Below are 15,217 nucleotides of genomic sequence, written 5' to 3'. Positions count from 1 at the left end.
AGCAAACCTACTCACTTTAAAAGACCAGCTAGTTGAGCACTGCTTCATTTTTGATGCAAGGATGCATGTCGGAGAGATTCCCTGGCCTTCTCTAAACTTACGTGAATTGCTCAAAAGGTCTTCACAGCATTGCCAGTGTATCTAAGAGGCCATGTTGGGTTTGAAACACAGAACTGCTGAGATCATGGCAGATGTCTATGGCATACAGGACAGTTTTCTGCTCCAGTAAGTGCCCTGTAGAACATGAAACATGGAATTCTTTTTCAAGACCACACCTTGCATCAAGTGTTGTGATGCTGTTCATGTTGTTTCAATTGAATGGTTGCGAAATGGGTTATTATCACCAATGTTATTTGCCTTGATTTCACAAGGAAAGCTAGGTGCAGAGATAGCCTACTAGGCACATGGCTGGTGCCAAAGCATAATGCCCATGCAGATTGCGGTGCTCAGTAGGACTGGCTGGATGTATCTTTTGCTGGGGTGACTCTGGTACTGTATTTTGCCACCTTATCGGCAAGGAGCTGTTGATTTTTTATTTTTAACAGTTATTTTGATGCATGTTCATATATTATTGATTTATTATATGAACGTGCATTAAATAACTGTTAAAAATTAAAACCAACAACTCCGTGATGGTAAAATGCAGGAAAGATGATACTACTGTATCATCTGTATTGTATAACCATACCCAACAGGTGCTCATTAGTGGCTCCCTCCATGTCAACCAGAGGGGATACCCTGGAGGGTATCAAGTGGAGTGCCACTGGGCTCTCTCTCTGACCCTGTGCTCTTCAACATTTTTATGAATGACTAGGATGAGGGAGTAGAGGGGATGTTTAATCCCCTTGTGACTTTGTTTCTTGTCTGGTCAGTGTCAAATCTCCCATCTCCATGGGCATTTAGAATTCTGGTCGTCATCCATTCTGCATGGTTTTGATGGCTGGCAGAATGGATAGTCTAAGATCTATTTATGCAGCACTTAAATATATTTTTCCTCTCCTACACTTGCTGCTGCTGTCATCACCCGCTAGCCAGCAGGGTGTCATAATCAGAAACTCTTCTGGCATTGCTAATGATTCAGATGTTCAATGACTCATAACATTTGCCTTCCATAGTTTGCTTGCCAACTTCTTTTTAATCACCCAGGGCTTGAATTATGGTGGAAAAGTTGAGAAGCCCTTACTGACGTCCCCAAGCCCCACTTCCAATTTGCATTCAATCACACCCCTTTCCTTTGGAGCGTTCTCAAAATAGTAGCCAAAGCAGCACCTCTCCATGTTTCACGGGGGCCTTTCCCAGCCCTATCAGGAGATCCTTAGAATTGAAACTGAGCTTTTCTGCTTGCAAGGCATGTGCTCAACACTAAATAGTAGCCCACCCTGCTCATTATAAGCTTACTGTGAGCTTACCTAATAAACTTACCAAGGGATGTCTCCGGGCTGCGCTTTGGCTTTTCCCTCATGCTCTTTCTGAACCGGATCTGAAATCTGCTACATCTGAGTGCATTACCCCAAATCACCCTACTCCAAGTAGAAACACTGACTGCCATCCTAAGCAAGCACCAGTGCAATGGAAGAAGCAACAGTGTAACACCAGTGCTTCTAAAGAATTCCAAACTAACATTGTACAGGTGTGTGTGTGTGTGTGTGTGTGTGTGTGTGTTGGTGGGGGGATTCCTACATCTCTCTTTCCCTCAGAAGCCCTCTGTGCCACCCAAAAATATGTCCCTGAGGGCAACCTGTCCTGAGGGACATATTTTTGAGTGGCATAGTGTTTTCTCGAAAAGAAAACTGAAATTTGCCCCCACTGCTGAGTAAGCAGTGGACCTGAGTTAGTTGAACACCAGTGTGTCTCCCATTGCACCAGTGCTTTGTAAGTTAGGATATCAGCCATTTGGATTACAGTTCAGGTTTTCAGCTATGAAAGAATTCCATATCAACTTCATATGTCTCTGTAGAGTTTCACTTTCCACAGAGTTAAAAAGCCTTGGATTAGGTTGTTGAGTGTGACAAAGAACTTGGGAGACCTTAAAATTTGATTTCTAGGGCACATTAAAACCTTTGTTAAATAAATATTCCCTAGTCACCATGGAGTTTCAAATGAGATCTGATAGGTGCAAACCATTAAGACAGTTTCAGAGTCTTTCAGTGGAGGAAGATAGAAGAAGATGTTTGTAGTATATATGGAAAATATTGGGGCGATTCACATGATTGCCCCGCGTGGGTGGGGAGGGCATGGAGGGAAGTGAGCCTCCCGCACACACCCACACAAGCAGCCCTGCTCCGTGAAGCACAGAGCAGTGCGGAGGGATCCAGGGCTGGAACTTGTTGTTCCGGCCTCTGGGCATCCCTCCATGCAACACACGGCATGCACGTTGAATTAGGGATTCCCCCCACATACATGCACTCTATGCGCCCATCTCTGCGACTCCTTGAGCTGCACACAACCTGAGGAGTTGCATGATACCTGGTAGTTGGGTTGCTCTCGCACCCTTAACCTCTGGTAAAAGCCGGGTTCGTTAAGGGGATTAGGCAGGCGGGGAGTTGAGGGATCCATGAGGATCCCTCCGCTTCTCACAACCAGGCTAACCCTGCCTGGGGCTGCTTGTGAGAACAGCCTCATTGTCTCTTTATTTTCAAATATGTCACTGTGCACCTTCAAGATAGACATTTTAATAAATGAATTAATTTTACTTTCCAGTGCTTTGGCTTACAGATGTATGCAGGTGGGAGGATAATGGTGACTAGATATCTCTGTAAACCCCATTGTGATCATCTAGATAAGTCTTTGCCCAGATTCACAATATTTCCTTCCCTGCTCATCTGGATTGTTCTGAAAAATAGCAGCCTGCGTTAGCTTTTTGTTAGTCAAGGGGTTTCTTGTGGGCTGCTTTTTTTTTTTTTAGCTAAAAGCAAAAAACAGAATGTGTGTCATAGGCAAGGGCAAACTGAAGGTTAGAGACTGAGGACTGCTTACTGTAACAGATTTCTGTGGCCTGAACACACCCTTAGTGGTCAGCTTCAAAGTACATACGCTGAGCGTATGCAGTAGTTCAGAAACACCCTTTCTCAAAGTTAAAGATGAGAGACTACTATATTTATTATATATTCTAGTAAGGGATAGCATATATTTTCATCATACCTTATACTCCTTGTGTGCAAGTTGTTTTCTTCTTTTTCTACAATTTTTCAAGCTTGACTTCTATCACTGGCAGGCTTTCCCAACATTTCACAGATTTAGACTGGGACTCTTTTAATGCTTTTCTCATACTCAAGGATCATTGCCCGAATGTTTTTTCTCCTTATTACATATTGTTGAAGGCTCTTCTCCATGGCCAGGTTCACACGGATCTGTCCCTCCTCTCTCATCATCCTTTGTGCACAAGCAGAGAAGATTGGAAGATTTCCCTCACAGTTTGGGATAAGCCATAGTTTCCCATTATGTCTCAACCTGAAAAACTGTGGTTTATTCAAACCACAATTAGTTCACAAACCAGGATACTAATTCACATCTTGATCCTGGTTTATGAGCTAACTTCCCAAGTTTGGACTGCAGTTTATTCATAACCGAAAGTAAAAGCTTTCCGTCTTCTCTCCTAGCGCACTAAGGAGAAGCAGAAAAAGGAGGGCTCACCCGAGGCTCACTGAGGCTCATTCCTATAACAACAAACCATTGTTTGCCATTATGCCTGAACCAGGCCTGTGTGTCAGTATGCTATTTGCCATTGTACTTGACAACAGCCTGTTTTGCATTGGCTTCTGTAACAGATGCATAAGCTAGCTCACCCTAATAGTATGTATGTATGTATGTACTGAATTAATTAAAATGTTTCTATCCCACTCCTCCAACACATTGCTGCTTGGAATGGCTTGGAACTGGCATCCAAGCCCAGGAGAGGGGAGCCCAACCTGGGCGTAGCTGCCTGTGTGCACCACTGGGATCAAGCCCTATCCCAGCACTGCCTCGGCCCCAAGCCCAGGAATTTACCTCAGGCTTTACCCTGGGTTTTAGGGCATGAGTGTGCCCTTAACCCCAGGTTTGGGGTTCTGTGTGTGCATGGGCTGCAGGCCCATGAGAGCCAGGAGGCAAGAGGGCCTGGCTGCAAGAGGATCCTGGCTCCCTGCTTCCTCTTCCAGCCCCCTGCTCTGCCACTTGCTGCAGTACCACTCATGTGTTACAGTGAGCCACAGAGCCTATGAAAAGAATCAACCTGCATAGGGCTTAGGACCTGTGTCACTGCAAGCCTAAGGGCAGCTGCTAAGAGCCCAGTGCCCCAGAGGGCCCACGGTTGCCAGTCATCCTTGACTGGGCCCAGCCAGCAACCAGCAGTCATTGACTGGGAGGGCTCCCTTCTCCTTTCTTTGAATGTAAATGTGGGGTTCTTTCATCTTTAATGGTCCGTTGGCAGCAGCAGCATAGTAGTTGATAGCTGCTGCCTGCCTGCCCTCCACGCCACACACACACACCCCGCCATCCACTATGGCCCATATAGCATCACTACTCAGGTTGGAGGGGCCCATTAATGGTCACTCAAACTTGTAGCCAGTTCTGACGGGGCTTAAGATATACATCCTAAACTATTTAATGCAGGGCTGTAGAACTTTGGCCCACCAGCTGTTTTTAGACTACAATTCCCATCATCCCCAGCCACATAGTCAGTGGCCAATTGTCAGGAATGATGGGAGTTATTTTATTTTATTTTATTTATTTTTACATTTATATAACTGGCCCTCTCCACCCCCAGCACAATACCTCCAGTGACTGTTGCTGGTGTCTATCTTATTTTTCTTGTTAGATTGTGAGCCCTTTGGGGACAGGAATCCATCTTATTTATTTATTATTTCTCTGTGTAAACTGCCCTGAGCCATTTTTGGAAGCCATTGAAATAAAATAAATAAAATAAAATAAAATAAAATAATAATATCATCCCACTCTTCCTCCAAGGAGCCCAGAGCAGTGTACATGGTTATGTTTATCCTTACAACAACCCTGCGGGGTAGGTTAGGCTGAGAGATACGTGACTGGCCCAGAGTCACCTAGTGAGTTCCATGGTTGAATGGGGATTCGAACCTGGGTCTCCCCAGTCCTAGTCCAACACTTTAACCACTACACCACACTGGCTCTCTGTAGTACAACATCTGCAGGAGGGTCAAAGTCATGCAGCCTTGATTTAATGCATGTTGGGTCTTATTTGCCAGGTCTGCAAACAACAGATCACCACCTGCTTATTTTGCTGATGTCCAGCTTGGGTCAAATGGCATGCCAAAACTCAGGCTCTTGGTATCATTTGAAATACTCTGGTTGCCACAGAAAACCAGAGGTAAAACCACAGGGATACTAGTTTTCTCCTTAGAAATACAACTGTAGAGTTTTATTTTTGTTTTTGTTTTTAAGAGAGCTGCTGTTTGGGTGTTGCATGCTTGGGAATCTCTGGGAAGAGGTTTTCTGAGAGACTGTTCTTTGCTCTTCATGCTCAAAAGAATAGCTGCTTCACCTTGAAATCCCTTAATCCCTTAATAACAGCGGCAGAATGGGAATACCATTTAGGTAGGCTTGTGTGAGTGGTCCATATGTTTAATGTCTGTGCAATGAACACCGTGTATTTAATGTCTGAGCAATGAGCCTTCAAAAATGCCTCTTTCTCAGCAATACACACCAGCTGACATCCTGATGAAATTACTCAATGGAAGTCCTACTGAAATTAAGTAGTCCTTTAGAGTAACTCCTGAATAGTATTACTGAGCAACTCTGAGTACGTCCAGGCAGCAATAAAAAGTGCTGGAAGTGGAATGTTGTCTTTCCAAGTCTGCGTTTGCTCTCTTTCCACACCTCCCACAGTCAGCGGGAATCCACGCTCCATCTATAAGGAAAGCAGGGTCCTAGTGTGATTAACGCAGCACCACCTGCTGGCCAGTTCTTGTTTTCCATGAAGAACTGATTTCTACTGTTCTGGCAAATGGTGGTTCTTCAAGAAAAACAAGAGTTCGCCAGCAGGCTGCACTGAGAAAATTGCACTTGGAGGACCCAGTTTTCCATATAGGCAGGGTGTAGATTCCCATTGCCTAAGGCTAGGGAAGTCTGCTGGTGTGTGTGGAAAGAGAGTAAAAGTGTGCTCAGAAAAGCACTTTTCTTGCACTTTCTATTGTTGTCTAGATGTCAGCCGCTGATTTTATGCAGTCTGTGGCCAAATGTGTCTCTGCCCACAATACCGGCTTGAAGTGGTGCCTCTGAGCACATTATATATTTCTGCTTGTCATGCAGCTGTAAAAGGCAGAGGAACCCTGCCAGAAAAATGTTGGCAGCCCTCTATAAGACATGGACCCTGCCCTTTAGCCTTAAACCTCCTAACTAGGACAATGATGAATAGGCAACTAAGCTATTTCTGTGTTTATTTTCTACACGCCCCGTTTGTGTCCCTTTCTGTGTTTCCAAAATAAATCTTCTCCATGTTTTAAGAACACCCTTGAGTTTTGTCTTGGGAATTCAGACCCTTGACCTAAGCCCACATGAGTCTCTCTCACTTAGCTCTGCATTATCTAGATAGTGCTCTTTATTAGAAATGGCTGGTGAGGCTATACAGCCCTCAATAAAACTGAGAAGGGTTGAATGGACTTCCTGTATCTGCATTAACCAGGATCGTTACCTATCTGAGTCCAAATGTACATTATGGGGATGAGAGCAAACCCATATTTTAAATGCTAGGGTGAAACCTAGAAACCTACTCCTGCCTGTGTGCACTGCACAGTGCCAGCTTTGGGGTTTGAGGGACTGCCAGGCAAGGCACCCAAATTGAGGTTCATCTAGGAGAAGCAATATGTGCACATGCAAATTTCCCCCATGTTGTCTCTGAGCTCCTTGAATACTCCATGCAAAGTGACCATTGTAGCACTGGTGGCGGGGAGCAGTGCTCCCACTAAGCCGTGGGCACACAAGTTTTTAAATATCCACTCAGTTAATTTTAGATCCTGCTCTGGTTGAATCAAGGAGGCCCCACTCTGAATATACATGTGCACAAACACTGCCTTGATACTGCCACCCAGAACAAAACTCATTCTGGACACAGATGAAAAAAATTAGAAAGAACACTTGTAGGGAGGTGTTGCTGGCCTGGCTCCCTCCAAAGCCCAGCCTTCTTGGGTATTAAATATTATTTATGTATTTGTTTTAAAACACTTACATCTCACTTTTCTGTTCAAAATTACATCCAAAGTGGGTAATGAGGGCAGGGGACCAAGAATACACATCAAGACCATCAAATGCAATTTAACATATTATTAGAAAAATCACCCAAAGAGTAGGGCTGAGTGCGCATCAGAGAGTCCAGTGCTGATGAATCTGTAGCACATTGACCCAGTGCTGCATGGAGGTAGCCACTAGCACTGCAGCCATCTCTGCATAATTCCTCATATTTCTGGTGCTGCAGGCCCCAGATGCCCACACATGGCTTCCCAATGTGCATGCATACCTTCCCAATCAGGCCCGTGGGCTCCCATTTCTGTAGAAGGGTCCCCTCCGGCACCAGAAATGCGAGGAACTGCATGGAGATGGCCAGGATGTGAGTGGCCACCTCCATGGGACACCAAGGGGGTGTTGCAAATTTATTGGCATTGGACGCTCTGATGCACAGCCCTGCAAAACAGCAGAGAAAAGTTAAAATAAAATAAAATAAAGCAGCAGGATAAACAGGCATCTAGCAAGCAAGCTAATGCTATGCCCCACCCTAAAGGTCCTGTGAAACAGATTGTTGTTTTTTGACTCAGCACCAAAAAGTTTGGAATGTGGAGGCCTGGTGCAGGGGTATCATTAGGGAGTGGCCCATGGGGCTTGGGCCCCCAATGAATGGCTCAGAGCCCCAAATCTCATCAGCCAGTCCCTTCTTGAATACTGCTCATCTCTGTCTCCTCCCTAAAAAGCACTCTGCTGGGGACAAAACAGATGCTTTAGTCCCCAGGACAGATCTTCTCTCCTCCAGTTTCCCTTTGGGGAGAAGTCAGATGTAATTATTCTTAGAAGGGGCATGATTGAGTTTAATTATCAAAAGGGGGTCCGTGGGCCAGAGCCTGGATCCTTTGAGTACCTAGCAATGCCCCTGGCCGCCTGGTGCAATCGCCCCAGAAACCCCTGCGCCACATACCCACCCACCTGATCTCTGAAAGGAGAGAAATGCAAAGCACAACTTCAGCTCAAGACTCAGGAGAGCAGGTAGGTTCAGATGGGAGGAGATGGCCCTCCATTTAAACCTGGTGCCAATTACCATTTAGAGCCTCAAAAGTCAAAACGACAACTTTGAAATAGGCCCAGAAGCAAAGAGGGAGCCAAGGCAGGTGTTGTGGGCTCTCTGTGCAGCAGGATACCATTAGAACTCTCACTGTAGGATTTGATACCAACTGGGAGCTTCCAGAGCTTTCAGAGGCAGCTGCACACAGAGCATCCTGCAGCAAATCTACCCTGGATAATACGAAGGCATATGACTGTGGCTGGGTCGGATCTCTCCAAGAAAGGGTGCAGATGGCACAATATCTTAAGCTGGTAGTCACTCCAAGTCTGGTTTTATATGTAAGGAGGGTGTTGTCTCAGCTAACCAGCCCTCACTCCTGAGAAATAAATGGTACAAAATGCAGCATTACAAAACAGTCCTAAAGTGGCATTCACTCAAATGAATATATTGGCTTTTCAACGTGTGTGGCATCTCAATAGCATTGTTACTTAATTCTCTTTACAATCATTAATAATGAGAACCGTTTCACTGATGCCGCCTTTCAAAAGCCACCTTCGAATTGCTCCTTGCAGATCTTCAACTTCCTCTGGCCAGGAAAACCTGGTCAGAAGATTTCTTGCACAGTTCTACCTATCTCCGTAATAAACATAACCGATTGAGCTGGTTTGCCACAGAAAAATCTATACAAGTGGCTTTTTCACAAAAGGATGGTCTCTGCCAGTAATTCTCAGACTCAAGGGTCATTGTTGCACACCATATGTATGGAAGAGCGTCCTTGGCAGGACATAACTGTTTAGATGCCAATTGTATCTGAGGTTTTAGAGAGATGAGGTGTTTTGTCAGAATGATCATTACTCTTGACATCAGGAATGAAGTGAGTTAATTGCTGGAACCAAGGTGAGAAAAGCATTATGCCTAGTGTTTCTTTCATTGCATTTTACCAGAAGCAGAATTCATTCTGGCATAAAAATAGATTTAATAAATTGGGAAACATTATCAATTCAGTCTTCCTGGAGCAATGTATGATTAATCTACTTTATTCTGCACAAGGAATAAGCAGCATTGTGCATCAGAGCAGCTGCACCCGACTCCCATTGAGAGTGCTAGAAGTCGGAGCAGCTGCTTTGACACACAGAATCGTTCGCATGGAGCCGCCCCCCCCCCCGCTCCACTTGCGCTAGGAGTGGCGAAGGAGTGGCCGATGTCACAGAGCCAAAAAGCCCGAATCCCTGTATATAAGCCGCTGTGCACCAGCTGCTTATGGAGATGGGGATTTTCAAGAGTGTCAAAGTTATCATGCCTCCCTCAAATCTGCCTAAGGTTTGCCAACTTTGCCTGAAGCTACTGCTGGAGATTTTATTTTTCCAATATTTTCAGCAATATCAAGCTATTAAAATCTCCAGGATTGCTTTCAGCAGCCACCTGGAGATTGATGCTGATTCCTTGAGTCTCCGGGCTAGTCCGGGAGGGTTGGCAACCCTAAATTGCCAGTTTTCACTTTCCCTACATACACTCCATGACCATGTGAAGAAAATGTTTATATAAACTGACTCATATTCAGAATTAAGTTCGTTGCTCCTTTTATGTATTTCATTTTATTATGGATACAGGACCTGTTTCACATAGGTAAAATAGACACATTTCTGCCTTCCAGCTTACCATCAAGGAGAATACTGAAAACAAGACAGCGATGACATGAAGAATCAAGGGTTGGGAGGGAAGAATTCAGGCAGAGGCATTAAAGCTTGATTACAATTGGCACCTAATGGTGCAGCAGGGAAGTAACTTGCCTAGGGAACAAGAAGCTGCTGGTTAGAATCCCCGCTGCTGTGTTTCCCAGACTATGGGAAGACTATGGGAAACACCTCTATCAGGCAGCAGCAATATAGGAAGATGCTGAAAGGCATCATCTCCTACTTCATGGGAGATGGCAATGGTAAACCCCTCCTGTATTCGACCAAAGACAACCACAGGGCTCTGTGTGCGCCAGGAGTCGACACCAACTCTATGGCACAACTTTACCTTTACAATTGGCAATGGGGAAATGCTACAAGATATGTGAAATAGGTGGATTTAAAGTAGGGGCTTGAAGGAAGAAATAGAGAGTGACACCATGTATAGATTCAGGGGCTGGAATTCCATGTGTAGGGGTTAGCGAGGGAGTTATTTCAGACGCAGGAAATAAATGCAACCCCTGTGATGGACACTTTACCCAGCATAATGTGGGCAATTCAGAGCAGCCCATGCTGCTGCAGACTACTAAGGAACCGCCAGTGGTCCTGCGCATTTGAGCAAGAGTGCAAACCCTTAGTCTGCCTGCACTTCATTTCCAATGTAAGTAGCTCTCCCAAAGTGCAGGTGCACTCCTTTGGGTATCCGTGCTCTTGCGCAAAAGCACAAGACTGCCGTTGGTTACTTAGGAGCACACAGGAGCGCCGACTCTGAATCACCCATATTATGCCCTGAGAGCTTGTATTTGGTTATTTATTTATTTATTTATTTATTTATTTAACATGTCTGCATACCGCCCAAAATGCAAGTGTGTGTGTGTGTGTATTCAGGGGTGTAGCTATAATTGTGCTGATTGGTTCAAAGAACCCGAGTCCCACAGCTCTTGAGGGCCCCCCAGGTCCACCCCTCCCTATTTTTCCTCATTATTTCCCTCACTCCAAAGGGCTGTTGGGGAGAGGTGTGAACCCGGGCCCGTTCTCACCTAGCTATGCCCCTGAATCTGCTCCTCTACACTTGGACAGCAGTAGTTGTATATGGGTTGTATTATATGCCCATACACGCACACCAATTAAAATTACATCAGGTTCATCATATGAAAATGTATGTGAACTGGCAGTTGTTCAGGTTAAAATACAGTGCTTATCAATTCCATCTAACTTGCAAACATAACATCTGGGAAAGCTGCAATTGTCATTCCAAGTGAAACACTCCTACATATCCCTTTACATGTCAGTTCAGATGTTAAGCCTGGAGTACATTGAAATGTATCCTCTTAACAGATGTGGTCAAAGGAGAATTTTAAATTTGGAGCTTGATTTGCTATGCACGTGCATTAAGCATCCATTAGCTATTTTCGCAGTGCAGGGCTTTTCCTGCTGCTATCAAGCAACTTCTTTCTTTACCCTCACCCAAATACTTGCAATTGAGAGAAAATGTCTGAGGTCTTTTGCAGAGCATTTTTGCAATTTGTCATCAAATCAGAACCAAGGAGGACAGTTGTTTCCTTTCGTTTTCCAACCATTTTGTCTTCCTGGCTCTTTAATTCCACTTTTCTCCCTTGTTCAGAGAACACTATTGATTTTTATTTATTTATTTCCCTTATATAATTCCGAAAGTAACTGCTAGTTTTCTCTCTCTTTCTTTTCCTCTTCACAGAGTCACTCTCTCTCTCCTGCCTTCTTCCCCCGCCCCACTTGAAACAAATTCTCCTCCTCTCTTCCTGTGGCTCACTCCTCTCCCAGTATCTGTCTCCTTGCTTATTAGCTCTTGCTTTTGCACTTCTCTCTGCCATTCTTCATCTCCTGCTTTTGCCCAGTGTATGTGGTCTGGCGCTGACAATCGCAGCCCTCCTTTAAGGCAGCCTGCCAATGGGTGGAGATTGCAGACACATCAAGTCTCGAAGGGAGGGGGTGGGATGTGCCCAATGCACATTTGAACACTCTGCCTGCAAAAATCAGAAAACCATTCAGCAGCAGAAAAGGTGCAGCATAAGCAGTTTTCATGAGCACTTGGGCTCTTTCCCCCCCTCCTGGTTGCCATGCTGATTTTTGGCTGCATATTCTATTTATTACAGTGTTTTATACCCTTCAGTTCCAAACATATTTCCCAAGCAATATGTCGAACCTCCATTAACGTGAAACGATGAGCATATGCTTTTTTAAAATAACTATCATGCACACGTGTGCTGTGGCTCTGTAGGTGCCACACATATTGGGGTTGGTGAAAATGTGTTTTGCTGTGTTGCATTCCCCCGCCCACTCTCCCACCTATCTAATGTTGTTGTTTTTCCCTGTCTTCAAAAACAGAAATGCCATTTCTGTTCTGCTATGACCTGATTCTGAAAATATCATCATAGGCTTAATCCAGCTGAAACCAAGTGCAAGGAAAAGCTGCTGAATTAGACCCTTTTGTAATTAACAAATGTACTCCCCTAGGATTCTATAGTGGGACGATGTTTTTCAATAATTAATAAATTATCGCTTGCAATGAAAAGGAGCTATTTCTGCCCTCTGAGAGCAACATACCTTCTATTCTGTTTGCTTACAGCCTTAAAAAAAAGATTAAACGGTCTCTAAAATTGAGTAGTGCTTTGACTTAAGTAATTGGCACACCAAGAAGCAAGGAGGCAGATATTTTAGGACACCATCTGCTAGACAGAACTGTTGGGCAAACCCTGTTCATTCCAGTGGGCTTTCAGTAAAAACCCCATGGTAGGGCTCCCCTGCCTTTTGGCACTACACAATCAAGCAGAAGTTCAGAAAGTGAGAACTTCCCCATCACTGGAGCTGTATGCTAAGAAAAGCTTCACCTGACAAATTTCTGCTGGCCTTGCAGCCAAGGTACAGAGCCCCGGGGCAGGGGGGACACCCTAACTACAAAGAGGTCCCAGTGAAAGAAAGAGGCTGTGCAGAACCAATGCCTTGTGGTAGAAAGGGCAGCCCAGATGCTGCCTTGCCCCACGCCTATGGTTGGGGCCAGCCCCCTTTCAAAACCAGCCCTTGCAAACTTGAAAGTGGCACAGGGACAAGGGGGAGGGAAGGTCACCAGGAGGTTTTTCAGATGGCAACTTTCCCACGAGTTTACTTTGGGAGGGTGGGCATGCGTTCACATATTGGCCAGATTTACCCCAAAGACTGTGCAATATTTCAGAGAGCACTTCACACACGATTTGGGTTTTCCCCTCTGTACTGGAACCTATGTTCAGGTTTTTTAAAACCCTCTTTTTGTGTAGGAATATCTATTATGCCCCAAACTCACAGTAAAGCCTCGTGGTTATGCCTGCTGCCTGAAAAGCATCCAGCAGTCTCTTTTTGTGCTCCTTGTAAGCTTTGCAGGGGGGTGAGGAGAAGAGGGCACTCCCCATGCTCCTTGCAAAGTTTGCAAGGGTTGGTCTGGAAGAGCTGCTGCAAGAGCAGCATTGCATTCTTAATGCCCTGCTGGCACCCACATTATCCTGAGGCCTACCTGAGGCCACTGCCTCGCCTCACCTCATGAAAGGTATGGTAGAGTGTGGCAGAGTAGTGTGGTAGAGTGTATCTCTGAGTAGTTTCATTCTTTTCAGTTGTGATTTTAACTGTGTCATTGGTTATTTGCATGATTTTACGTCATCGTAATCAAAAGAGACCATGCAAAATTTTCTTTATTCTTTAGTCTGAATAGTTATCTTCTCCCCACCCCACCACCTCACCCCTTTTGTTCTTTCTTTCAGTATTTCCTTATGCAGGAGAATAAATGGTAATTAAAATGTGCAGGATGAAAAGATGGAGCAGCCAGTGCTTGTACCACCAGGACCTGACAGCTTTCACTACTTCACTAGAGAGTCTCTTGCAGCTATTGAACAACGCATTGCTGCAGAAAAGGCTAAGCAGTCCAAACAAGACAGTAAAGACATCGACGATGAAAATGGCCCAAAGCCGAGTAGTGACTTGGAGGCTGGCAAATCACTGCCATTTATTTATGGAGACATACCTCCAGGAATGGTGGCTGAGCCCTTGGAGGATCTGGACCCATTTTATCTCCATCAAAAAGTGAGTGTTTCATAGCAAGCACTTTACTTTCCTGTAGCAGTGCCTGCTTCGGTTTTCTTTTATTTGTCCCCTCGTCCCCTATTTCCTGCTGTCAGGAATACAACCTATAATTTGCAGATGCTTCCTTTTGAAATCTCCATTACCTGCGGCAAACCAGGTCTGAAAATAATATTTCTGTGTAAGGAGAAGGGGTTATACTGCAGTGATGTTTCTGTGTATTCATCTGAAAAAATGGATTGCTAACGAAATCACTGAAAGTCTGTGCTTGAAAAATTATGTACATTTTCCTTCCTCAGAAAGTTATCAAGCAAAAGAAACAAAGAAAAAGACTGTCTATATTAGAACAATTAAATGTGTCTCAATCTGAAATTATAACCGGTTGCACATTAGACAACTTGTAAATGGAAAAAAAACCACCATCCAATGCGGCAGTCACTGGCACATAATTCTGGGTCCTTCCAGACAGCTGTGCTATGGGGAAAGCTTGAGCACAAATTTCAAGTGCCAGTTGACTCACCCCCGCCACACACGCCTGCAGGTTTCTGTCTTATTTCCCAGTACAATTTCATGCTGTGTGCAGAAACAGAGCAGAGACCTCATGCAATGTTTGCAGCACCACCTGGTGGTCAGCTCTTGCTTTCCAAGAGAGCAAGCCCTTTCCCCCATTTGCCAAAGTAGTTGTAGTTGGCTCTCCTCAGAAAGCAAGAGCTGGTCAGCAAATGGCACTGTGAAAATAACACAAGGACTCTGTTCTGTGTCTGAACACAGCGTGAATTCGCACTGGGAAAGAAAATGAAAGACTGCAGAAGTGTGTGGAAGGTGAATAAACTTGCACTTGAAACTTGTGTTCAAGCTTTTCCCATCATGTAGTTTATTGCCAGCTGGAAGTACCCTCTCACTGGCTTCAGCCGTGCATAACTGATCCTTACTCTTTGCTTCCCACCCTGTGAAATCTCAGTTTATGTCAGTGGTCTGTGCTTACAGTACCAATCTTTTCCTGAAAAGCTCCTGTACCTTTCATAGCTACATGACAGGCATAGACTGAGCTAATGACGCTTTTCCTAGCATGGAGATATAAAGCTTCACCAGCTGAATTTCTGCTCTGTGTGTCGCTGTTCAAAGGTATAGGAGCCCTACAACAAAACTAACCATTGTAATGCTTCTTTAAGTGTGTGTGAAACTGATACCCTCAATGTACACAGATGGATGCTTGGCATAATGTTCCTCTGTATACACTGGC

At 44.7% G+C, this 15,217-nt stretch overlaps 1 protein-coding gene across 4 annotated transcripts in view; it reads left to right on the top strand.

Moving 5' to 3' along the window:
* Window positions 1–15,217, top strand: part of LOC128331014 (sodium channel protein type 1 subunit alpha) — a 179,336-nt gene that overhangs the window by 76,584 nt on the left and 87,535 nt on the right. For all 4 annotated transcript variants that reach the window (XM_053264397.1, XM_053264383.1, XM_053264404.1 and 1 more), the window contains exon 2: window positions 13,659–13,977. In XM_053264397.1, coding sequence (XP_053120372.1) covers window positions 13,711–13,977 — 267 coding nt within the window. In that variant the 5' untranslated portion in view covers window positions 13,659–13,710. The remainder of the gene's footprint in view (window positions 1–13,658; window positions 13,978–15,217) is intronic.

This window comes from Hemicordylus capensis, chromosome 1, assembly GCF_027244095.1.
Source record: "Hemicordylus capensis ecotype Gifberg chromosome 1, rHemCap1.1.pri, whole genome shotgun sequence".
Lineage (NCBI taxonomy): Eukaryota > Metazoa > Chordata > Lepidosauria > Squamata > Cordylidae > Hemicordylus > Hemicordylus capensis.
Note: the sequence above shows the minus strand (reverse complement) of the source record. Positions and strands in the feature narration are given on the sequence as shown.